The sequence below is a fragment of the Dermacentor andersoni genome, chromosome 6 (assembly GCF_023375885.2).
Source record: "Dermacentor andersoni chromosome 6, qqDerAnde1_hic_scaffold, whole genome shotgun sequence".
Taxonomy (NCBI): domain Eukaryota; kingdom Metazoa; phylum Arthropoda; class Arachnida; order Ixodida; family Ixodidae; genus Dermacentor; species Dermacentor andersoni.
The window spans coordinates 69,799,585-69,826,468 of record NC_092819.1 but is presented as its reverse complement, the minus strand read 5'-3'; the positions used below and the strand labels follow the sequence as shown (position 1 = coordinate 69,826,468).

At 44.1% G+C, this 26,884-nt stretch overlaps 1 protein-coding gene across 1 annotated transcript; it reads left to right on the top strand.

Annotated features, from left to right (window-relative positions):
- The first annotated feature begins 4,443 nt into the window (after nt 1-4,443).
- Nucleotides 4,444-26,240, top strand: LOC129382440 (uncharacterized). Its single transcript, XM_055066371.1, has 4 exons — nt 4,444-4,625; nt 5,355-5,425; nt 13,697-13,783; nt 26,077-26,240. The coding sequence occupies exons 1-4, from the start codon at nt 4,567-4,569 to the stop codon at nt 26,208-26,210; spliced, it is 351 nt and encodes a 116-aa protein (XP_054922346.1). The 5' UTR covers nt 4,444-4,566; the 3' UTR covers nt 26,211-26,240.
- Nucleotides 26,241-26,884: the final 644 nt, after the last annotated feature.

Below are 26,884 nucleotides of genomic sequence, written 5' to 3'. Positions count from 1 at the left end.
AAAAAAAAGTGTTCGTTCTGTGTGGTCTCCCTTTCTTCTGTTCCCGTTACTTGTGCTTGGTAAATATCCCGTGTACGTCTAGCAATCATCATGACCTATAAACAATCCCAGCTGCAAATGACATTTTCTTTTAGTGCGTTTTTTTTCACCTTGTCGCACTGTATCATAATCACTGCATTGTTTCTTTTTTTTGCAACTTATTATTCGATTTGTCTTTCTTTTGCTTTTTCATTATGAGTCTCTGTAATCATTGTGCTTTATGTCCTCTTTTTTTTCCAAATGTGACATGTGACATCTGCAACGTGCCTGTTTCCGATATGGCTGTGTGCACCTTAGCTGTGTGCTTTTCTTTTTTTTTTCCTCCTTTTTTGTGTTTTGTCGGCCTATAATAATGTGTTGTTGACTTACGCAAATTTATGCAAACTTGCAATTTTGATGCTTGTTTTTCATCTGTACCCCCCCCCCCCCCCCCCCCCACTGTAATGCCTGAATGGGCGCTGTGGGTACTAAATAAATAAATAGAAAATAAGCCAAATATACTGAGTAAGCCACGTCGTTCTTCGTCCGCTTTATTCTGAGCATCCCGCTTGCCCATGAGATTTAATGCGGGAAGTATATTTCGCTATAGAAATCTGCAGTATTTTTATTTTGCTCCAGCTGGCCATTCGAAGCGGTGTGCTAGATCCGGACCCGTAATTAGCCACATTTTTATACGCGACATCAGAAGTTCCATCAGTTCGCATGCAATCTTGAACGTACCGCACACATGTTTTGAAATACGCATGTTCGCTTTTGAAGTGCATTTATAGGAGAATACTCTTTGTCCCCGCGTCAAAAAATAACTTCGCCTGCTGCGTCACTCGGTGACAAGTGCGTGATGAGCTTATTTAGCGGTTGCTGCAGTTTCAAGCCAAGCAATATAATCTGACTCGACCTGCAGGCACCGCAAGCACCGCTTTGACGATGAAATATTTGAAGCCACGCGCTGTCCGACAGCTTGCGGCTGCCATTTCGTTCTAAGAGAACGTAACACACTTTTTCTTTATGGCGCTAATCTTTTAGGGTTCAGTATGCTGCCGCACCCTCTCCATTATTTCTATAATACGGCCTGCAATGTTTCTCTTCTTTTTCTGTTTTGCTGCCAGTGCAGCGTTTTCATTTGATTAATAATTAACACATCTTTTGAAAAGATAGCCTGTGCTCGTCTATGAACGTTCCTTGTTTAAAGAGAGCAGGACGAAAACGACACAGCCGATAAAAGCACATTAGGGACGAGAAAATGGAATCCTCTAACTCACGTGTAGTCTGCTTTTTTGTTTCTTTAGTCTAATGCGAGTTTTCTCCTATATCAATGCGAAACTAGGGCCAATGCACACAGCTTTTGTGTGTTGGAGGAGAAGTGTGCGGACGGAGTTTCATCAGATCCGAAACGCGATGTGCTCCGTAACAGTGCTAGTGCTTACTGTGGTTTCGATGCCAGCAGTATGCTTCAGCCAGGATGAAAGCAGCAGTGACATTGTTGACGGCTTGCGTGTGAGTATGCATTCTACAACTTCGCGCTCATTGTCTAACACAGTTTGCAACTGCTACTTGAGTTTCTGGATTTTCTGTCGAGAATGTTCGTGTTTCAGCATTCGATATGATTCCCAGCTGCGTCACAGTATGGAAAAGTGTTTATTCGCACATGTGCCAAGTTTTTTAGGCATGCACTTATGCGGTCGACGATTTCACCGCCACGACACTTAAATTCTGTGAAGCACATGTAAAAACGTCTTGCTAAGAGTATGTCCGCATCCACGAAAAGCGTCAGGCGATGTAACCGTGACTTAGATTCTGAATGTTCATAATTATTTACTTTAATAACGATAAATTGTGGGGTTTTACGTGCCAAAACCACTTTCTGATTATGAGGCACGCCGTAGTGGAGGACTCCGGAAATTTCGTCCACCTGGGGTTGTTTAACGTGTGCCTAAATTTGAGTACACGGGTGTTTCGCATTTGGGCCCATCGAAATGCCGCTGCCGTGGCCGGGATTCGATCCCGGGACTTCGTGCTCAGCAGCCCAACACCATAGCCACTGAGCAACCACGGCGGGTGTTTATTTACTTTGCTTGCACCGTCAGTTTGTGGCAGACAACTTCCGCTCAAACACAGCGACCTGTCAGGGTGAACACGTTGTTTTAAACTATGAACGTTGCTTTGTCTCATAAGAACTCTAGTCAATCACCGTTACCCCTTCCGCTTCCTATGATTCGAAAGGGCGGAACGTGAACTATTCGTTCCTTTTCTCTAGGTTGACATTGGAGTATTGTCTCGTTATGCACGGAAGGGAAATTGCGGGTCCAAAAAATTTTACTTTTAAAAATGATTTAACATTTTGTTTCAAAAATTAAGCTTCAACAACTTCTTTAATGTGTTCTAATGAATCTGTTTCTCCTAGCAGAAGGCTGCGAAAGAAATGCTTTTAATGCAGGCGCAGTAGTGGTAGAACGTCAGTATTTCATTCCAGCTCTGCAGATGAGGCTCAGATACACAAGTTTTGTCCAGATGATGAAATTTTCCGGTGTACCGACAAGCGAGCACTACTTCGTTCTCCACTTTTCACCAGTGCTCAGGTGAAGCCTACAATGAGAGGCTGAGAAGTGAAAGGTGTTGCCATGTTCAAGAAATAACTCTGAAATGCAGCCCAGTATCCCACAAACCGGATTTGTCCGCTCTGATGCAAAAGATTTCCTTTAAATATTGTTGAGAAGATCACCGCGTCTGTATATACAGACCGTCCGAGCTAATTTTAGCCATAGTTTAAAAATATGCGAATGCCAGGTAGCTGGACGTAACAAAGGTTTTGTTGTTTGCCGTCGCTTGTAGAAACTTAAAACTATTTATTTTCATTCCGCTTTAATAGATAATTAGTCTTAATTAATTAATTAACTTCTCAAACTATTATAATTAGATAAAAAGTGTCAATGAGAAAATTGTAGAGTGACATGAAAAACTGCTGATACAGCTTTCCGTTCCTCAATACGGGCTACATAAAAAGTTTTTCTGAGCGTGAAAGAAGCCCGCAAATACATGCAGAATTGCCGCGCGACTGGCCGCTCGAGGCGCTCTGGTGGAGTCGAGTGTCCTCACAATTCGCAAAGTGATCACTCTTACCAACATGAGCAGACGAGAGAAGAAGCAAGAAGATTTTCGGAAAACAGGCTATTGAAGCTAATTCCGTCTTTTTAGTATCGCAAAGAAAGCTCGGCTGGAGGTAAAGCTCGCATCTGTTCTGAGGGTACCACTTATGCAGCAAGAGAATGTTGACCTTTTACACTTCCTCTGGAATGACTTGCTTGCTTTCTGGCCAAATTTCGCGCGAATTGACCATCTGAAAAAAAAAAGGATACTGAGCATGTTTATGAACTTTCAATTTCTTTATTCCCATTTTCTGAATCTTCTGTATGGTTTACTACTTGTGTAGAAAAAGATTTGTATTCGGATTGACTCCGCCTAGTCAAATTTTGCGTTTACATCCACAGGGGCACATACAATGTAAGCATCGACGCTTTGTTGTAAATGGCAGCGATATTTGCTTTGCGCATTTTAGGCAACCGCACAGCAGCGCTCTTGCTTTCTATATATATATATATATATAAAGTAGTGTGTCATGTGTGCAAGTGTTAGTACTTTTTACGCGGCCCCCAAGAGTGCTATAAAATAGGTAGTATTGGTTCTTATAAGGATCACCGCAAACAAGCTCAGAAATTACTTTTTAGTTTCATCCCACACACACACACACACACACACACACACACTATATATATATATATATATAGAATGAAACTAAAAAGTTGTTTATAAGCTTATTTGCAATTGTCCTTATAAGAACCAATACGAACTATTTTATAACACTCTTCGGGGCCGCGTAAAATATACCAGCACTTGCACACGACAGGCTACTTTTCGTAATTCCAGAGAGCAGAGCAACATAATGAGAGCAAACATTACGCAACTAAAATCAAATTTGTAATTTTTTATAGTATTTTTGTTATTTACACAAAGATAATGCTGTAATCGAGCTAGCATTAAGCCGTGTATATTGAGTAAATGAAATTGCTAGTGTTGTTGGCACACAACACAACCAAACATCACTCTGTTATGGAATATTATTATACGCGAACTTGCCAGGCTAATTGTGAACTCTGGTACTGTGCTTTAAATATTAACTACATGGCAGCGCAAATGAATTTGTAGAACATTAGACATAAGCATCTGTATCCACTTGATATACATGTATGTTCCAGAACAAAAATAAAATATATCACACATAAAATTACCGTCCCTCATTTTTTTCAGGTCTTTGCTATATGGTTCTGCCGCGAAACTGTAGTAACACCATCGTCGACGTGCGGAAGAGAGTATCAATATTTAAATTTCTTTGAATTACTATACTTATGATGCCTTCTTTCAACTCAATTCTATTTATAGGCTATTGCTCAAATTCCAAACGCAGTGTTGGCTGTGGGAAGCACAGACTTTCGGCAGTTCAGGTGTCTAAGTGCTGAACTTACGTCTCTTGACATGGCATCTAGAAAAGCAATGTACACCTGGCACATACAATCGCCAGACATTTCAGAACGGTAAGCGCAAACATTCCAATGCATTTTAATTTGTGCAAGAGCTTTAGGAAAACCTTAACTTTGAAAGAATTTGCAAAAGTTCCCACAGCTTTAAGTTAGGCTTCGAAATCACAATGTATTAGTGAGGTGAGAAAATGTTCCTTGTTTCATCCATGGCTTTTCACTTTGTGCGTTAGTCTTAATACCGAAGTTCAGGTTTGCGTAGAAAAGTACGACTGCTATCGGCAAGGTCGGACACATTTAATCAGTATTTCAGCGCTGAGGGAATTTTACACAAGCTTTTCTGACAGAAATACTCAAGAGCGGCAACATTCATAGAGCCACGTATATAGTTGTTCGCCAACGAGTTCATGCCCGTGTTTGCCCCTCCCCTAAAGCTGTCATTCGGCTGTGAAAATTAAACTGAAATTGTCTGAAATTGATGTTGGGTAGTGATATTGCAAGGTCGTAAAATTTATCACAAATATTTGTATCTTAAACTAACGGTGTGACAGTTTTCTGCTTGTACTTCTTTTCCTCGCGAAGGCTAACGGCGCGGTCAAGCTTAATGCCTGATAAATACTTGATACTTCGTTTTTCGGTTCTGTTTGGTATAATGAACACACACATAGATCCCAGTGATAGGATGCTAACGCGTGCATGTATCAGGCCTTGTGTTGAGTAGCAGTCATAGATAAGCAAATTGGGGAAGCGTAAGCATGATTACGCATTTTACTGTTTCTTTTCTAGGAAAGATATCGAAGTGGAGTATGTCCTCAAGGGGGATCGTCCAGACGTGGCTATGGTGCATATAAATGCCGGTAAATACGAATTATTCAGTATCTCAAGGTAATAAAAAATCATAAACTTTAAAGCTTGACAATTATCTACAGACGAAATTGTTGCCGATATAAGAAAAGTGTTTTATAGCGACAGCAATCAATCGACACTCCAGGCTCATTTACTCAGTCGGCATCGCCGCGATGTTCCGCATAAAGTAACACGCGCCGTACGCTGTGCGTGCGAGTGGAAGCGGGTGAGGGTGGCAGTGGTCAATCTCGCGCGTGCAAGGTATGAGTGCGGCGGGGAAGCGCGCCCTCTTCCATCGTGGCAAATTCTACTCCGGTGGCGGCTGCGTATGGCACGGCTGAGCTCGTGCCACGCGGGCTCTATCTTTAAAGAGATGTATGATTGAACCTGGCAACGTTTATGAACCTGGCAACGTTTAACGCTAGAAAGTTATCTAGTGAGGCGAGTCTAGCAGTGCTATTGGAGGAATTAGAGGGCAGTAAATGGGATATAATAGGGCTCAGTGAAGTTAGGAGGCCGAAAGAAGCATATACAGTGCTAAAAAGCGGGCACGTCCTGTGCTACCGGGGCTTAGCGGAAAGAAGAGAACTAGGAGTCGGATTCCTGATTAATAAGAACATAGCTGGTAACATACAGGAATTCCATAGCATTAATGAGAGAGTGGCCGGTCTTGTTGTGAAACTTAATAAAAGGTACAAAATGAAGGTTGTACAGGTCTACGCCCCTACATCCAGTCATGATGACCAGGAAGTCGAAAGCTTCTATGAAGACGTGGAATCGGCGTTGGGTAAAGTCAAAACAAAATACAGTATACTGATGGGCGACTTCAATGCCAAGGTAGGCAAGAAGCAGGCTGGAGACAAGGCAGTGGGAGAATATGGCATAGGCACTAGGAATAGCAGGGGAGAGTTATTAGTAGAGTTTGCGGAACAGAATAATATGCGGATAATGAATACCTTCTTCCGCAAGCGAGATAGCCGAAAGTGGACGTGGAGGAGCCCGAACGGCGAGACTAGAAATGAAATAAGACTTCATACTCTGCGCTAACCCTAGCATCATACAAGATGTGGACGTGCTCGGCAAGGCGCGCTGCAGTGACCATAGGATATGGTAAGAACTCGAATTAGCCTAGACCTGAGAAGGGAACGGAAGCAACTGGTACGTAAGAAGTTCATCAATGAGTTGGCGGTAAGAGGGAAAATAGAGGAATTCCAGATCAAGCTACAGAACAGGTATTCGGCTTTAACTCAGGAAGAGGACCTTAGTGTTGAAGCAATGAACGGCAGTCTTGTGGGCATCATTAAGGAGTGTGCAACAGAAGTCGGTGGTAACTCCGTTAGACAGGATACCTGTAAGCTATCGCAGGAGACGAAAGATCAGAACAAGAAACGCCAATGTATGAAAGCCTCTAACCCTACAGCTAGAATACAACTGGCAGAACTTCCGAAGTTAATCAACAAGCGTAAGACAGCTCACATAAGGAAGTATAATATGGATGGAATTGAACATGCTCTCAGGAACGGAGGAAGCCTAAAAGCAGTGAAGAAGAAACTAGGAATTGGCGAGAATCAGATGTATGCGCTAGGAGACAAAGCCGGCAATATCATTACTAATATGGATGAGATAGTTCAAGTGGCTGAGGAGTTCTATAGAGATTTATACAGTACCAGTGGCACCCACGACGATAATGGAAGAGAGAATAGTCTAGAGGAATTCGAAATCCCATAGGTAACACCGGAAGAAGTAAAGAAAGCCTTGGGAGATATGCAAAGGGGGAAGGCAGCTGGGGAGGATCAGGTAACAGCAGATTTGTTGAAGGATGGTGGGCAGATTGTTCTAGAGAAACTGGCCACCCTGTATACGCAATGCCTCATGACTTCGAGCGTACCGGAATCTTGGAAAAACGCTAACATAATCCTAATCCATAAGAAAGGGGACGCCAAAGACTTGAAAAATTATAGACCGATCAGTTTACTGTCCGTTGCCTACAAAGTATTTACTAAGGTAATTGCAAATAGAATCAGGAACACCTTAGACTTCCGTCAACCAAAGGACCAGGCAGGATTCCGTAAAGGCTACTCAACACTAGATCATATTCACAATATCAATCAGGTGATAGAGAAATGTGCGGAATATAACCAACCCTTAAATATAGCTTTCATTGATTACGAGAAAGCGTTTGATTCTGTCGAAACCTCAGCAGTCATGGAGGCATTACGGAATCAGGGTGTAGACGAGCCGTATGTAAAAATACTGAAAGATATCTATAGTGGCTCCACAGCCACCGTAGTCTTCCATAAAGAAAGCAACAAAATCCCAATAAAGAAAGGCGTCAGGCAGGGAGATACGATCTCTCCAATGCTATTCACAGCGTGTTTGCAGGAGGTATTCAGAGACCTGGATTGGGAAGAATTGGGGATAAAAATTAATGGAGAATACCTTAGTAACTTGCGATTCGCTGATGATATTGCCTTGCTTAGTAACTCAGGGGACCAATTGCAATGCATGCTCACTGACCTGGAGAGGCAAAGCAGAAGAGTGGGTCTAAAAATTAATCTGCAGAAAACTAAAGTAATGTTTAACAGTCTCGGAAGAGAACAGCAATTTACAATAGGCAGCGAGGCACTGGAAGTCGTAAGGGAATACATCTACTTAGGGCAGGTAGTGACGGCGGATCCGGATCATGAGACGGAAATAATCAGAAGAATAAGAATGGGCTGGGGTGCGTTTGGCAGGCATTCTCAGATCATGAACAGCAGGTTGCCATTATCCCTCAAGAGAAAAGTGTACAATAGCTGTGTCTTACCAGTACTCACCTACGGGGCAGAAACCTGGAGGCTTACGAAAAGGGTTCTACTTAAATTGAGGACGACGCAACGAGCTATGGAAAGAAGAATGATAGGTGTAACGTTAAGGGATAAGAAAAGAGCAGATTGGGTGAGGGAACAAACGTGAGTTAATGACATCTTAGTTGAAATCAAGAAAAAGAAATGGGCATGGGCAGGACATGTAATGAGCAGGGAAGATAACCGATGGTCATTAAGGGTTACGGACTGGATCCCAAGGGAAGGGAATCGTAGCAGGGGGCGGCAGAAAGTTAGGTGGGCGGATGAGATTAAGAAGTTTGCAGGGACGGCATGGCCACAATTAGTACATGACCGGGGTTGTTGGAGAAGTATGGGAGAGGCCTTTGCCCTGCAGTGGGCGTAACAAGGCTGATGATGATGATGATGATGATTGGGGACAGAGTCTAGGTGCGCCGAGGGCTGATAGTTTCGTGCACGCTGTGTTCTCGCTGCTCAATTCGCGTTGAAGTGAGAGGTAGCACGAAGGCAATTTGCTCGCTGCTGCTGCTGCGCGCCCTCTCGCCACCGTTTTGACAGCGAGTGTCCGTGGACATCGAGTGGGATGTGCTCATGTTTGTCTGTGGACGCGTAGCACTATGCTGATTAATTTAGTTAGTAAGCGAGTGTTTAGAAGTCATTGCTGCCAATAAAACTACTACCCTTACTTCGTATAGCTGTCTAATAGCTCGCTTCCCCTTTCGGGTGAAACTGGGACTTCTTTACTAGAAGCATTAGGGCAGAGACACAAAGTTAATGCTACTTTAGGCGCAGGAAAAATAACTAAAATTGTCGATATTGATAAAAGAGATACATGTTATGATGGAGCAATTTTTCGCATTTACCATCATGTCTCAAAAAAGTCGTACATTCACTATGAAGCATAGGGAAGATACTTTTTTATTCCTGTGTTGGTTAGTGTCCCCTTCAGGGACGCCTTTCTCAGCAGATATTTGACCTAGGCGGAGATTTCAGGCCCGATGACATGGAGGTTGGACACGGTCTGGGACACATGGCTTGAACGTGTCCGGAAAAAGCGGTCGTGGTGGCTGAGCCCCCCGATGAGTGCAAGGCCTTTGGCCTATCGTCTTAGGCCACACAAACTTCGGTGCCAGATTTACGTAGACGGCACTCCTAGACGACTGCGCTTTCCGAGCAAGATTGGCGGTCGCCTGTTCCTGTCCTCATCCTCGATATATCGCTTTTCTATTATCTTTTCTTTCTCTACTGTCACCTCCTCTCTTCTCTCTGCCCTTTTTTTTTTCTGCCCTTCTCCGGTGACTCGGTTTAACAGGTGCGACATATCCATCGTTGTTTATAGCGCGTTAGGTTATAGCAGCGATGTTCTGCTGGCACGTGCAAGATTCCAGCATGCCCAGTCTCTAACGTGCGGTTGTTCGGTCCCTTGGAGTGGGGGGGGCTGTCGCCAGTGCCGAAAATATAGTATAGCCTACCACTCAAGGAACGTCCTTTCCTGTGTTACCTGATCGTACCGCGTTATAGCGAGTATGTACGAAAGACAGCCACTCATATTGACACGTGTACTTCCTTATCTTTATCGGGCGACCACGTTTCACCGCCTAACAAATGTTATCGGACAGCGCAGGACGCGCCTGCATGCATACGAAGTTTCTGGAATGTTATCGATGGTTCCATCCGATGTCTGTCACCGAATCTTGTGTAATCGGATTGCATGTATGCACGACGCGAATAGTGTACAACTTTGTGGAAGACAAGCGGATCCCAGGGATTACTCTGAAACATTCGATGACTGATCTATAAAAGCCGACGCGCTTGATCTGCTGATCAAATTTTCGCCGATTGCTGACTGTGTTCGCCGTTTTCGTTTAGCATTGAGTGTAGCCGGTGTTTTCTCGGCACAGGTTCGCCCAATAAAGTTGGTTTCGCCAGTGACAGGCTGTGTCCTCAACCGTCACTACCACGTGACAATATTTTTGTCCAGCACAAAGAGAAATTATCCCATCCTACCATACCTTTCGCAGTACCAAACCATTTGTATCCTGTGTGCTCCCCAAATCGCTGGAATTAGGATACAATAAAACGTGTTTTAGGCCTTATGTTTCAATTACTAGTGGTGCGTCAAGAATGACTTGTGTGGTCACGTCTCCCATATCTGCCGAGAGCAACTATAGTTGGGAAAGTGCGCGGCCCAAGACGACTCCGTTGCCAGCGGTACTGATACTGTGCTCTGTGTGAGCTGCGAATGCAAGCAAGCAGCATAGTCGCGATCTTGCCCAAGATGGAAAGAAAAGGGAAAACAAATCTCGCTACCGGTCAAGAAAAATACCTTAAACAAAGGAAGAAATGATCCTTAGTTTCTCGCAGCACGGCTTACTCCCATGTGGCGCCTCAGAGGACCGTGCCACGTTGGTCATTGCTATCTACCCGGCCGGTGCGCAGTCAGCCGCGCGCCGTGGTGCCTGCCCAGCGGTGCCAGAAGGTAAAAGTACTCGGTCCACTCTGCAACATATCTCAGCGACTCCAGGGCGTTCAGGCCAGAATGCTTTTCCTCACCAGGCGGTACTTCAACTATAATAGACAGGCAGAAAATGAGTGCATGCGCTATCTTCCTGGAGGCAATGCACACGACTCCTGCGCCTTTAGTACCGAAGGAGAGGCACGGCTGTCACCCGTGACAGACAAAAAAAAAAAGACTAAGGCGCAGGCCCCTCTTGAGCCAAAACATAAAATTCACCATCATGCACAGACCATTCTTTAAAGAAATACTGAGAAATATGGCGACGTAGATAAAGGAGTGAAATACTGGGGGATTTACGCAGAACATTGACGACATAACGGAAGAAGAGTCTATGGACCGGCCTAGCTTTATGCGGCTTTAGGAGGCTTATCCATCTTATCCAGCTTCTAAAGAGACTCACCGGCACGACAGGATTGCTCTGTCCGATGGTGTAGCAATTATTGCCGACAAGTCTGCCGCTTGCCAAACTACTGCGTTTCAGCGTTTCAGATATCTATTAAGGTAGTATCTCTGTTGACAATTCCCTTCAACAAGTTGGTTGCCGTTTGTCGTATATAAATTCGGTCTAAATATGAACTCGCCAAAACAAAACTTTATAGCCTAATTGACCTGCTTCCAGACCGCTACATACTCTTGTGGGCGGCTTTATGCTCACAACAATCGGGGGACACTGCCGTTGTGACACGAAAGCTACACAGACATCAAACGTTCTTGCTACCTGTGGTACGTGTTTTCAGAAAGCTTTTAAGTGTATTGGCTCGCCCAAAATCTTCATTCCCCATATAAAGTACCATATAACCAGCGTGTAAAAATGTTGGGTGCTGCGCCCTCGAGGCATTGAAGGAAACGTGCTTGCAGATGAAATGGCGGCATGTATCGCAACGAGAGCAAGCAATAATTACATTTCTCTCTTCGATGGACAAGAAGCCTTTCCTGGAGACAAAAGATCGACACAAATTGGCAAGAAATCTGGGAAATGAAACCACAACGATGTTACATGCAATTTAGATGAACTTAAAAATAGCTATCCACAAGAACTATCACAAAACAATATCCTTGCTCGAATACGAATAGGGCACACCTAAGAAATCGTGAGGTAAGGTTCGAAAATACACGGTAAAGGAGGCGAAACCGTCGTTGCCATGAGTTTTCAAACCTTCCCTCACAACTGGCGTCCGCAGCGACAGGACGAAGCCGTTTGCCCCGAATTGATATACTTATAGTTAAGATTGCCAAAAAGAGCTTGTAACGCTGACAGAACGCATGGGATTTCATGGGACAGAGCTAAGGACACGCGCAGAGGCACAGTGAGACCGGGCTTACGAGGAATCTGTGAATCCGCGTGAGCAACGAGTCGCGTGAAGAGAGGCGACGAAAGAACGTGTGAAGGTGGAAGAGAGGGCATTTATATTCACCTTAATCTGGCAAAAATAGAAGGCAGTAGAGAACAACAGCTCGTGGTGAAGAACGTGAAAGAAATCGAAACCAGCCGAGCTTGATAAAGCCTCATAACTTGATACCGGTGTTCAACGAGAGTCGTGGCGACCTCGACGCGTACTTCAAGAGGTTCGAGCGCATAGCTATACTGGTCAAGAGTGGCCTGAGGAGAAGTGGGCTACAGCTCTTAGTTTGTGCCTCAGTGAAGAAGGCTTGAAAGTCGTCGCTCGCCTGTCACCAGAATAGTCCATGGATTACAAGAAGACAAAAATAGCCTTGTTCCTGTGGTTTTGTTTCACAGCCGAAGGCTAGCGTGAAATGTTTCAGCAAAGTAAGCCGTATGACGCCGAAACTGGTAAACTGTACGCCATGAGAACAGAGAGCGTCTTTGACCGCTGGTTGGAAATGTTGACAACCGAAAAGGACTTCGCCTTAGTGCGCAACCTTACTGTAGCTGTGCAGTTCTGGCTGTCTGCCAGTGTATACAATTCAACACAAAACGTTTATTTAGCATCATAAGGATGTTGCGTTTGCCGTCTAAAAGCCAGTGAGAAGGCTTGACGTGGCTGACGCACCCTACAGATGCTTGGCAGTAGCACGCGAGAACATAGAAACAAAAACAGCGTGAAAGCAAGCAACCTATCGGTTCGTGACGTTGCGGTAGAGGGCTCGCCACTTGCACATAAAAGGACGCGCGTGTTGGCTTGTCTCCATCACGTGTCGCAAAATGGATCTAAGAGCATCTACCTCGGCGGCACCTGCCAAGTCACGCGAAAGTACGCCTCGGAAGAAGCACGGGCCAGGCAACGTGGCTCGGCGTGCAAAGCGGCAAGAAGACGCCGATCTTCGTAAACGCGATGTCGAAGCTAAACGGCAGGAGTTACAATAGGAAACAAAGGTCAATCATAATAGTTTCCCAATGTAGTCCCCCATGTAGTCCCCCAATGTGTTCCCTTTAGTTCTTTCGCAGGAGCCCCCGGTTGTGTTGCGGGCTTCCCAATTTTCTTTAAAGTTCACAGCACTATTACTGCAGCCGTCGTCATAACCTTATTGTGCATATACTTTGCGTCCGTACACATCAACTAATTTTAGGCCTATTGAACGCGACGTTACATATTGCTGTCAAACATCTCACGAACATCGCCTCAAAGTCAAGCCTTGTTACTCTGCCTGGGCGTTGTTGAAAGCAGAATGCTATCATTGCTTGGAACAATTGCAATATCTTATACGCTGTGGGTAAGTTGAAGTTGTATTCAGGAGCTCAAGAATATTAGTGCCGAGCCACCTCGAGGAATCAATTTTTATCACTTTCAAGAAGTACGGCTGCGTTTTTAATTTGAAATCGTCGAGCACCACCGCCTAATGCGCTTCCTATAATGTGTTTTGTGACGAGCACCTCCCGTGTACTTAAAACATACGACCGCGATTACACAGCAATGCACTAGAAATCCACCACTCAAGCAAATATACAGGAGATAACACTGAAACTATTATCTTTGCAGACTACTGGAATTCGTTTCCGGCCTTGGCTGTCTACAGCGATTATAAAACTTGCATTGTCGACATAATAGCCATGGGACCAAAAGAAGGTGAGAGGTATACGGAAAATTTTACTTAAAAGTCAAGGTATATATGGTTAAGTCGATAATGTTACCCTTGAGGAAAGGGCGGGGCTCGTTCCTCAAGGGTAACATTATCGACTTAACCATGAACTTAGCGACTTTAACCCCTGAGGAAGGAGCAGAGCTCCGCCTTCCTCAGGGGCTAAAGACATTGTATAGATAATACTATTGTTTTTGCTTTTTGGACACGCATATACATTAGACTTATATTGAAATCGTTTGCGCAGAGGGCACTGTTATTATGATGCTGTAACATTTTCTTTTCATTTATGGTCAATAGTACAAAGTGCATATATGTTACAGACAAACTGTTTCACAGTACGGTACCACAGTCTGAGGATGGTAATGGGACTCCCTATCAAGGTTACAGGTGTACATTTATCGGAATAAGGAAGCAATACTAAATGATAATATACTCGTACAAAATAATATACTCGTACAAATCAGAAACAAAAATCTGTGCAAAATACAATAACATAAAACAGGAAACTGTATAGAAAACCTGCAAGAGAACACACATTGAGGTCATATCTAAATAAGGAATGCCTTGAGAGCTCTTTTGAATTAAGGTAGCGATGTTATAGCCACTTTCTATGCAAGGATAGGTGATTCCAAAGACGTGTTGCAGTAAATTGTAGAGTTTTTATACCTTAATTGGAATATATAGGCGGTACAAATACATTTTTTCTGGTGGAAAAAAAAGTGTTATTCGTATTTCACAATAAATCCTTACTGATTAGTTCGAAGGGCGGTTTAATAATATTAATCTTAAGTACAGCCTAGTAATGCGGTGATCAAACGACTTACAAATTGATAAAATGGGATATTCAGGGAAGAGTGAACGAGCAATTGTACCTCATGTATTGTGCGTAATAATGTGGAGAGTTTAGTTCTCGATATGTTGCAAACACGAAGTGTGACAGGGACACATGTTTGCACAGGAGACTATTCCGGATGTTAGGTTACTGTTGATGAAAGCGATGTAAAGAAACATTGGTACATTAGTTGAAAAAATAGGGCCGAGCCTTGATTAATGCATTAAACCCAAACGCGCTTTTTCCTAACGTTAATAACATGTTATCTGTAATACAGGCTGAAATTAAGGTACACTCCAAGAAATGATACACTGTCGGACATAGAAATGAGGGCAGAGTGATAGAACAATCTACGTCGATAAAAGTCGCTGAGCTGATAAAAAAAAATTGTTTTTAGAAGGGTTTATAATTAAAGAGACATCTCTGTAAGGTGCCTTGGGGATGTCTCGTGCTGAAGATGCCCTCTCGGTGAGCGCATATTTCACCCCTCATCTTTTAAGAGGTTCAATACATACAAGCATTTGCCTAGCAAACCAGATTTTTTTTTTCAAGGGAATTTTCCACGTCTCAGTAATTTCTCTCGTCGTATTCGAGTGCTGATTGCCGTGTTATAGTTTGTTAACGAAGCTTTCCCTCAAGTCTAAATATTTTAAGGCAGTTTTCCTAGCCTCTAAAGCCGCTCGAGTTCGCTCTTCTCCTTGAGCGGCCATTTTTCCTAGAAAGTATGCCTTCCAACTACTCCGCCCTTAAACTGGCTCTCTTAACTGTACTACACGCAGAGACAAAGAAACAGCGCGCGCATGCGATCCCATAGATGAGATGAATATATATATATATATATATAGAGAGAGAGAGAAAACTATCAGTCATAGCTCTCGTAGTATAGCCCTCTGGGCCGTTTCCTTTTTTTTTTTCGAAAGTAGTCCTATTAGGGTTATTATAATTACACGAAGGTATTTCGCCCTCATCAGCAGCAGTCCTTGGTATAGTTATTCTGGCGGCTAGCTTCCCACGCTATGCGTGCCGCCATCGCACCTGGTTAAGCTTTTCCTAGACGCTAGAGTTAGGCTTTGTCCGCGCAACCTTGAGCGATCGGAAAGCGCGTTTCCCCCTCTTGGCCGGCGGAGAAGGGAAGCTTCGTTCCGGCCGCGAAGCTCTCCACATCTCTGTAAGGTGCCTTGGGGATGTCTCGTGCTGAAGATGCCCTCTCGGTGAGCGCATATTTCACCCCTCATCTTTTAAGAGGTTCAATACATACAAGCATTTGCCTAGCAAACCAGATTTTTTTTTTCAAGGGAATTTTCCACGTCTCAGTAATTTCTCTCGTCGTATTCGAGTGCTGATTGCCGTGTTATAGTTTGTTAACGAAGCTTTCCCTCAAGTCTAAATATTTTAAGGCAGTTTTCCTAGCCTCTAAAGCCGCTCGAGTTCGCTCTTCTCCTTGAGCGGCCATTTTTCCTAGAAAGTATGCCTTCCAACTACTCCGCCCTTAAACTGGCTCTCTTAACTGTACTACACGCTGAGACAAAGAAACTGCGCGCGCATGCGATCCCATAGATGAGATGAATATATATATATATATATATATAGAGAGAGAGAGAGAGAGAAAACTATCAGTCATAGCTCTCGTAGTATAGCCCTCTGGGCCGTTTCCTTTTTTTTTTCGAAAGTAGTCCTATTAGGGTTATTATAATTACACGAAGGTATTTCGCCCTCATCAGCAGCAGTCCTTGGTATAGTTATTCTGGCGGCTAGCTTCCCACGCTATGCGTGCCGCCATCGCACCTGGTTAAGCTTTTCCTAGACGCTAGAGTTAGGCTTTGTCCGCGCAACCTTGAGCGATCGGAAAGCGCGTTTCCCCCTCTTGGCCGGCGGAGAAGGGAAGCTTCGTTCCGGCCGCGAAGCTCTCCACATCTCTGTAAGGTGCCTTGGGGATGTCTCGTGCTGAAGATGCCCTCTCGGTGAGCGCATATTTCACCCCTCATCTTTTAAGAGGTTCAATACATACAAGCATTTGCCTAGCAAACCAGATTTTTTTTTTTCAAGGGAATTTTCCACGTCTCAGCAATTTCTCTCGTCGTATTCGAGTGCTGATTGCCGTGTTATAGTTTGTTAACGAAGCTTTCCCTCAAGTCTAAATATTTTAAGGCAGTTTTCCTAGCCTCTAAAGCCGCTCGAGTTCGCTCTTCTCCTTGAGCGGCCATTTTTCCTAGAAAGTATGCCTTCCAACTACTCCGCCCTTAAACTGGCTCTCTTAACTGTACTACACGCAGAGACAAAGAAACAGCGCGCGCATGCGATCCCATAGATGAGATGAATATATATATATATAGAGAGAGAAAACTATCAGTCATAGCTCTCGTAGTATAGCCCTCTGGGCCGTTTCCTTTTTTTTTTTCGAAAGTAGTCCTATTAGGGTTATTATAATTACACGAAGGTATTTCGCCCTCATCAGCAGCAGTCCTTGGTATAGTTATTCTGGCGGCTAGCTTCCCACGCTATGCGTGCCGCCATCGCACCTGGTTAAGCTTTTCCTAGACGCTAGAGTTAGGCTTTGTCCGCGCAACCTTGAGCGATCGGAAAGCGCGTTTCCCCCTCTTGGCCGGCGGAGAAGGGAAGCTTCGTTCCGGCCGCGAAGCTCTCCACATCTCTGTAAGGTGCCTTGGGGATGTCTCGTGCTGAAGATGCCCTCTCGGTGAGCGCATATTTCACCCCTCATCTTTTAAGAGGTTCAATACATACAAGCATTTGCCTAGCAAACCAGATTTTTTTTTTTTCAAGGGAATTTTCCACGTCTCAGTAATTTCTCTCGTCGTATTCGAGTGCTGATTGCCGTGTTATAGTTTGTTAACGAACTATCGCGGACAACATGAGTCTCTTTCCACGTAAGTGTGAGGCTCGGAGCAGGAGCTGTGGCGCTTGAAAGTAGCCTGGGGCCTGACGACCCAACCGACTGAGCTATCTTTCCGGGCAACATCGAAGGGTCACGAGTTCAAATCACCTGTTATGTTCCTTTTTTTTCTGCCCCTTTTTCTTTCTTTTTTTCTTTCTTTTAATGTCTTTTCCTTTATTTTATCACTGTACGGGAACCCTCCTAAAAAAAAAAAAAAAAATATATATATATATATATATATATATATATATATATATATATATATATATATATATATATATATATATATTTATATAGATCTTCAAATATGTATGGCCTCACACTCACATGTGCAGGTCATAAATACCAGGTTCTCTAGCCGAGTGCCATCCATGCGGTATAACCGAGCTCAGATTGGTCCACCTTGACTGACCAAGTAGGGCACCACTGTAGGTTAAATGAGGCGTGCAACTTCTGCGGGACCCGCCGTGGTTGCTCAGTGGTTATGGTGTTAGACTGCTGAGCACGAGGTCGCGGGATCGGACCCCGACCACGGCGGCCGCATTTCGATGGGGGCGAAATGCGAAAACACCCGTGTACTTAGAATTAGGTGCACGTTAAAGAACCCCAGGTGGTCGAAATTTTCGGAGTCCTCCACTACGGCGTGCATAATCAGAAAGTGGTTTTGTCACGCAAAACCCCATAAATTAATTTTTAATTTAACTCCTACGGGGACGGTAGAGTATCCGTCTCCAGTGCAAGAGGACCGTGATTCAAATGCCGGTGCCGCGCTGTTCTCCACCGGAAAATACCAAAAAAAAAAAGAAAAACGTGTGTTGAGAAAATTGCACAAACAGGCCTGGAGTGCGGCCTGATCCCGGTGACCAGAACCGGTAACGCACTCTCTCACCAGAGCAGGATTGGCCACCCTGGTGCAGTACTTGGCCACAACCTCCTATATGAATACAACAATCAAACCCCGGCCCTCAGTCCCCAGCAGCCGCGAAGCAACTGACCACGGCGGCGGTCAGATCTGTGACGCTGCAGAGGGTGCTAAGAATACCTGGCTCCGGACAGGCCGCCATTGGAATCTGAACCTGGCAACGTTTAACGTTAGAACGCTATCTAGTGAGGCGAGTCTAGCAGTGTTATTGGAGGAATTAGAGGGTAGTAAATGGGATATAATAGGGCTCAGTGAGGTTAGGAGGACAAAAGAAGCATATACAGTGCTAAAAAGCGGGCATGTACTGTGCTACCGGGGCTTAGCGGAGAGACGAGAACTAGGAGTCGGATTCCTGATTAATAAGGAAATAGCTGGTAACATACAGGAATTCTATAGCATTAACGAGAGGGTGGCATGTCTTGTTGTGAAACTTAATAAGAGGTACAAAATGAAGGTTGTACAGGTCTACGCTCCTACATCTAGTCATGATGACCAGGAAGTCGAAAGCTTTTATGAAGAAGTAGAATCGGCGATGGGTAAAGTCAAAACAAAATACACTATACTGATGGGCGACTTCAATGCCAGGGTAGGCAAGAAGCAGGCTGGAGACAAGTCAGTGGGGGAATATGGCATAGGCTCTAGGAATAGCAGAGGAGAATTATTAGTAGAGTTTGCAGAACAGAATAATATGCGTATAATGAATACCTTTTTCCGCAAGCGGGTTAGCCGAAAGTGGACGTGGAGGAGCCCGAATGGTGAGACTAGAAATGAAATCGACTTCATACTCTGCGCGAACCCTGGCATCATTCAAGATGTAGACGTGCTCGGCAAGGTACGCTGCAGTGACCACAGGATGGTAAGAACTCGAATTAGCCTAGACTTGAGGAGGGAACGAAAGAAACTGGTACACAAGAAGCCAATCAATGAGTTAGCGGTAAGAGGGAAACTAGAGGAATTCCGGATCAAACTACAGAACAGGTATTCGGCTTTAACTCAGGAAGAGGACCTTAGTGTTGAAGCAATGAACGACAATCTCATGGGCATCATTAAGGAGTGCGCAATACAAGTCGGTGGTAACGCCGTTAGACAGGAAACCAGTAAGCTATCGCAGGAGACGAAAGATCTGATCAAGAAACGCCAATGTATGAAAGCCTCTAATCCTACAGCTAGAATAGAACTGGCAGAACTTTCTAAGTTAATCAACAAGCGTAAGACAGCGGACATCAGGAACTATAATATGGATAGAATTGAACAGGCTCTCAGGAACGGAGGAAGCCTAAAAACAGTGAAGAAGAAACTAGGAATAGGCAAGAATCAGATGTGTGCGTTAAGAGACAAAGCCGGCAATATCGTTACTAATATGGACGAGATAGTTCAAGTGGCTGAGGAGTTCTATAGAGATTTATACAGTACCAGTGACACCCACGACGATAGTGGAAGAGAGAATAGCCTAGAGGAATTCGAAATCCCACAGGTAACGCCAGAAGAAGTAAAGAAAGCCTTAGGAGCTATGCAAAGGGGGAAGGCAGCTGGGGAGGATCAGGTAACAGCAGATTTGTTGAAGGATGGTGGTCAGATTGTTCTAGAGAAACTGGCCGCCCTGTATACGCAATGCCTCATAACCTCGAGCGTACCGGAATCTTGGAAGAACGCTAACATAATCCTAATCCATAAGAAAGGGGACGCCAAAGACTTGAAAAATTATAGACCGATCAGCTTACTGTCCGTTGCCTACAAAGTATTTACTAAGGTAATCGCAAATAGAATCAGGAACACCTTAGACTTCTGTCAGCCAAAGGACCAGGCAGGATTCCGTAAAGGCTACTCAACAATAGACCATATTCACACTATCAATCAAGTGATAGAGAAATGTGCAGAATATAACCAACCCTTATATATAGCTTTCATTGATTACGAGAAAGCGTTTGATTCAGTCGAAACCTCAGCAGTCATGGAGGCATTACGGAATCAGGGTGTAGATGAGCCATGTGTAAAAATACTGGAAGATATCTATAGCGGCTCCACAGCCACCGTAATCCTCCACAAAGAAAGCAACAAAATCCCAATAAAGAAAGGCGTCAGACAGGGAGATACGATATCTCCAATGCTATTCACAGCGTGTTTACAGGAGGTATTCAGAGACCTGGAGTGGGAAGAATTGGGGATAAAAGTTGATGGAGAATACCTTAGCAACTTGCGATTCGCTGATGATATTGCTTTGCTTAGTAACTCAGGAGACCAATTGCAATGCATGCCCACTGACCTGGAGAGGCAAAGTAGAAGGGTGGGTCTGAAAATTAATCTGCAGAAAACTAAAGTACTGTTTAACAGTCTCGGAAGAGAACAGCAGTTTACGATAGGTAGCGAAACACTGGAAGTGGTAAGGGAATACATCTACTTAGGGCAGGTAGTGACCACGGATCCGGATCATGAGACTGAAATAACCAGAAGAATAAGAATGGGTTGGGGTGCGTTTGGCAGGCATTCTCAAATCATGAACAGTAGGTTGCCACTATCCCTCAAAAGGAAAGTGTACAACAGCTGTGTGTTACCAGTACTCACATATGGGGCAGAAACCTGGAGGCTTACGAAAAGGGTTCTGCTGAAATTGAGAACGACGCAACGAGCTATGGAAAGAAGAATGATGGGTGTAACGTTAAGGGATAAGAACAGAGCAGATTGGGTGAGGCAACAAACGCGGGTAAACGACATCTTAGTTGAAATCAAGAAAAAGAAATGGGCATGGGCCGGACATGTAATGAGGAGGGAAGATAACCGATGGTCACTAAGAGCTACGGACTGGATTCCAAGAGAAGGGAAGCGTAGCAGGGGGCGGCAGAGAGTTAGGTGGGCAGATGACATTAAGACGTTTGCAGGGACAACATGGCCACAATTAGTACATGACCGGGGTAGTTGGAGAAGTATGGGAGAGGCCTTTGCCCTGCAGTGGGCGTAACTAGGCTGATGATGATGATGATGATAATTAAAGATACACTAAAGTGAAAAATGATTTCTTCTGCATCAGTAAATTACCTTTCTACAGCACCAAAAATACCACTCTTACAAAGATAAGACGCTTGGTAAGCCAGAAAAAGCGCGAAAACGAAATACGGGTGGCGACGCCTACTTGAAGTTCCCGGACCTGGTGGCTGTGAAGTTATGGATTTTGATGGCATCTTCTAGGGCCTACTAATTATGTATAGCGGTACAGACTGAGTACATTGGGTTCCAAGTGAACCAAATATTAAACATGGCAAGTTTCGGGAACCTTTATTCAGCCAGCGTGGCCCAAATGCGATAACATACTTTGGAATCGCTGACGTCACGCTGACGTACCGGCGCTGCAGTTTCAGAGCGAAATTCAAATACTAATACTTGGACCTTCATTTTCTCATCTAATAATCAAACTATCTTTTTTAAATGGCTGCCTGCAGGGTTCTCGAACAATGCTTCCTTAGTTTAAACTGATTTATTGTTTCGCTTTAGTGTCCCTTTAAGTCAGTATTACCGCACCAGTTAGCAGCTAGCAAGAAATTCATCTTAGATGAAGGATGTGGACGATTTATGTATGAATGATACAACTGTTTATAGCGGAAGTAACATCAGCGGTGCGCGCGCTAGAAGTGACGAGGAACGCGTGCGGAATATTTTTACCTCAAGGCAAGCAGATAGGAACAGTAAGTTGTGCACAATACAGGCAGTTCTGACGTTGGTTCTTTGGTCTTCAGTGTCAGTTACCATAGTCACGTAATCCTAAAAGACAAGGCTGCTTGATTGAGTGGTGCGTTGCGTTTCAGCGTGTGAGCTGGACAGCGTGAAGCATGTCATGGCCGTAGCATTCTCAATGTTGGTATATTGCAAAGAACAAATACACTTGACCAAAATTTCGATGAGGAAAGGAAGCTTTAGCTTAGCGCTAAGTGTAATCTTTGTATTCAGCTAAAAGTCAAATGCGAAAATTCTATCAGTATATACAACTGGATGAAAGGGTTTGCACGATGTTTATGTCGTCGTAGAGGAAAAAAAGTTACCGAGCATTTAAAGGAGAATTTTAGTTTGAGGCACGAAATATCTTAAATTAGCCCTTTGAAAACGAGGGAAGGAAAATAAATAAAGCGCTAATTTTACAGGATTAGTAGCAGATATCAGAAAACTGAAATGGTATCTTTCAGGTTTTGTAAACGTTGTGTGACTTGACGCACGCTGCATCATTAGAACAGCCGCAGCAGAATTACTGCTTGTTGAAGACGACTAAGCGTGCACTAGCCGTGGCTCGGGTCTGGTGGCCAGGCCTTCAGGAGCACTGTTTTGCCACAACATCTAATGCTACAACATCCACTGCTCCAAATTGAAATAATTCTGTGTGGTAGACCGATAAACTGTAGCCGACTTATGTAGAATGGCAGGCCTTAGATGGCGCTAATAACTGTGATTATATGTTAGGTGATTAATAAAGTCTTAGTAATTGACAAGACGTTCTTTAGAAGAAATGCAAAGGCGTTGTGGATGCCGGCACGTCTTCAAGTGCATGCCCATTTAGGAAAGAATGCTGTTATGCGTTTGCCGTTTTTGGGACGTTCCCGCAAAGCCTGGTGTAAAGTTCACTTGCGTTGCTGTTTTTGAAAGCAAATTTATTATTTAGATATGTGTAGGAAATTTACGAGGAACAACTAATAATTAAAATCACTTGTCTTGCAGTAAACTACAAAAGAACACACATATGCTATAATTCCTTCGCAGAGTTTTTTACATATAACTTGACACAGTGTGATCTCCGGGGGCCTATGTGACAACTTTGTTGGTGCTTCCATACAAATTTAGTTTTACTATTTTGCGTTGCTGTTATGTGGCACATGTGCTTGCTTTTGTGCAACAAGTTATATATTTATTATTTAAGAGACGGGAAGAGAGCGGTGCGGATCAAAGAGAAAACGGGGGTAGCCGATACTCTAGGTGGCATTAAGACAAAAATAAATAAATAAAGGCGCTGGAAAGGCCGCGTAATGCGTAGGATGGACAACCGGCGGACCATTAGAGTTGTAGAACGAGTGGCAAGGGAAGGGAAGCGCAGCCTAGAATGGCAGAAAACTATGTGGGCTGAAGAAATGAGGAAATTTGCAGACGCAAGGTTGGAATTAGCTAGCGCAAGACGGGCAATCGCCGGGAGAGCTCTTCGTCCTGTCGTGGACGTCAAAATAGGCTCACGATGATGGCGATGTACTAAGTTTCACAAGGCAACACAATGCTAAAATAAAAATTAATTATTTGGGTGTACCAGCAGCACTGAACCATTAAAATTTAATGGTTGCGTTATGCGACGGTAGTGAATTCTTGTGAAGCGAAGTAGCGAGTTTCTATATTCCTGATTCGTCAACCTATTGACCGCAGTAATTCGTCCTGGAAGCAATGGCCTCAATACTGAGAAAAAGACCCGCGCCTAACTTGAATGACTACATGATTCCTGTAATAAACGAGAAAAAAGGGGGTTTACCAAGGGGGCCGATTTTCACTAGTCATATTATAAGAAGCCAACAAGCGCTGACACTCGGGACAACATAGGGGAAATTACTTGTTCTTAATAAGTGAAATAAAGAAACGATAAGTTAATGGAAATGAAAGTGGATAAAAAAACAACTTGCCGCAGGTTGGGAACAATCTTACAATCTTTGGATTTCTCGTGCGATGCTCTACTAATTGAGCTACCGCGGCGCCGTTTCCCCATCCACTTTCTTGGGTATTTATCTTTCCTAGTAGAATCCTGGGAGTGTTAGCTAGCGCCACCACTCAGAAACCTTGGCGGCGGATGTGGAACATCCTTGCTGCCGCAGGCGTCACGAGAACGTGTTCCTTTTGGGTGAAAGCAACCGGTCAATACACCCACACATACTGCCTGAAGACATCAATGTTGCCGGATTCGAGACCCTCGTTATGTAATAAACGAGAAGAAATGGGCTTAACCGAGGGGCCCGATTTTTATGAGCCATATCATAAGAAGCCAAGAAACACTGACACCAAGGACAACACAGGGGTTATTACCTACTTGTGCTTAATGAATAAAATAAACGATAAATTAATGGAAATGAAAGTGGATGGAAAACAACTTGCCACAGGTGGGGAACAATCCCACAATCTTCGCATTTCGCGTGCGATGCTCTACGAATTGAGCTACCGCGGCGCCTTTTCCCCATCCACTTTCTTGGGTATTTATGTTTCCTAGTAGAACACTGGGTGTGTTAGCCAGCGTCATCACTCACGGACCTTGGCGGCCTATGTTGTCCTTGGTGTCAGTGTTTGTTGGATTCTTATGATATGACTAATAAAAATCGGGCCCCACGGTTAACCTCTTGTCTTCTCGTTTATTACATAACGAGGGTCTCGAATACGGCAACATTGATGCCTTCAGGTAGCATGTGCGGGTTTATTGACCGGTTGCCCTCACCCAAGAAGATCACGTTCTCGTGACGCCTGCGGCAGAAAGGAGTTTCCACATTCGCCGCCGTGGTCTCTGAGTGGTGGCGCTGGCTAACACTCCCAGGGTTCTGCTAGGAAACATAAATATCCAAGAAAATGGATGGGGAAGCGGCGCCGCGGGAGTTCAATTGGTAGAACATCGCACGCGAAATTCGAAGGTTGTGGGACCGATCCCCACTTTCGGCAAGTTGTTTTTTCATCCACTTTCGTTTCCATTATTTTATCGTTTCTTTATGTTATTTATTAAGCACAAGTAATTTCCTCTATATTGTCCTTGGTGTCATTGTTTGTTGGGTTCTTGTGATATGACATGATTACTGTGACATACGTGGCAATGCGGATGGAGGCAGTCGGGTATCGACTACGTCGTAGTCTGAGAAACGATCTACGAATGACTAGACCAAATAACGATAGATAGACATGGAAAAAATAGTTTGGATAATGATAATTATTGTTTGAACTTAAAATTGGGGAGAGATACTGATGTAAAAAAACAAAACCAATCGCAGCGGAATGCTTAAAAGTGAAAGAAAAACAAATAGCACAGATGGCAAAAAAGAACATAGAAAAGGAAATGGAGGCGCTTACTACAACAGTCCTGGAATACGATGATGTAGTCGTCGTCATGCAGCAGGAGATAAGACAGACCTGGCAAAAGAATTTATTGGATTAGAAAGAGGAAAGCACGTAAGTGGTGGAACGAGGGAATAAAGCAAGCTATAGAAGAGCGTGAGTAGGCTTTGAGTTACCGGGCTGGTTCTTTTATATACGAATGGCTATTCATGCCCACGTCGCACGCTACCGCGGCAACGGCAGCTTGCGCAACAGTAATCTTTACTGGGAAGAATACGCGGAAAGCACTACGGGCTTCGCATTGTTCAGCAGCGCCTTATCATCAATTATGTGCTTCGGATGCTTCTTCTTGTTCCATATTGAAACAAATGCTGCTCTGTATGTATTATGCGTGATTCCAATGTAAGTGTACACTTTTCACTTTCCTTAGTGCTTGAAGCCTGCTTCACCTAGGTCGCGGGTCGGCCCGGTATTTCACTACCTCCGAAGTCGGCCCACATTTTTTGCCCACGAGCGTGGACGCGAAAATGCCGACCAACGAGAGACTAACAGCTTCGCTGTAAAATTTGTAATCATTCTTTTTCAGTTTGTTTCCTCTGGACAGCGAAGGGTACTGAGGATGACGTCTCAAAGGATTGCCTCAATGCATTCAAGAAAAGATGTGGCGACGGCGTAACTCTGTACGACACTGACAGCTGCCATACAAAGTACAATGAATAATGCAGCACAGAACTGATACCGAATAAAAGAAAAACATCTTGACGACATATAGACCTTTGGAACGGTGGAAAGGTAGCTATTGAGAAAGCAGTGTGGTAGGTTCAGCATCGAGCTCATTTCCACCTCTGTGGCTTGCATGACTCGGCGCCAATGAGCTAGGATTGCACTGCGACAGGATGCGCAGCATTGCATAGACACTTTAGCTAATTTTCTGCGCTCGTTCTGTTACGTGGCGTTATTCCAGACACTTGAGAAACCACTTTCTTGTCGTGGGCTCCACCAACAGCTATCGGAAGCATCAGAAATTTGAGAGTATTTTATATTGGAATAAACTAAGGTTACCGCTGAAACTCGGGAGTGTTCCAGAAACAAATAACCAAGAGGTGTGAAAGGAAAACGTGGTTGATGATCGTTACAGTTGGCATGACTACCGCGCTCACCGCGTTTCTGGCTCGTTTGGCAGGCCGCCACCTGAAACTTTCTTTGGACGCGTTACACAACTCGGTTTGAGAAACATCGCTAACCAAGACAACACAAAATACAACTAGCATTGAGGCTTCAAGTAAATAACAGTGGTCGAAAAAGGAATGTCAATGGAAGCCATGTTTCGAATACGGGAGCAGTCTTCCATGTGTTTCTCAAGTGTCTCTCTAGAGCTTAAAAAAAACCAGTTG

What these genes read in the sequence shown, in the direction of transcription:
- LOC129382440 (XM_055066371.1), top strand. Translation starts at nt 4,567, where the DNA reads ATGGCATCTAGAAAAGCAATGTACACCTGGCACATACAATCGCCAGAC. An exon ending in TCGCCAGACATTTCAGAACG is followed by an intron (nt 4,626 to 5,354) that starts GTAAGCGCAAAC and finishes TTTCTTTTCTAG; the next exon opens with GAAAGATATCGAAGTGGAGT. An exon ending in TATGGTGCATATAAATGCCG is followed by an intron (nt 5,426 to 13,696) that starts GTAAATACGAAT and finishes TTATCTTTGCAG; the next exon opens with ACTACTGGAATTCGTTTCCG.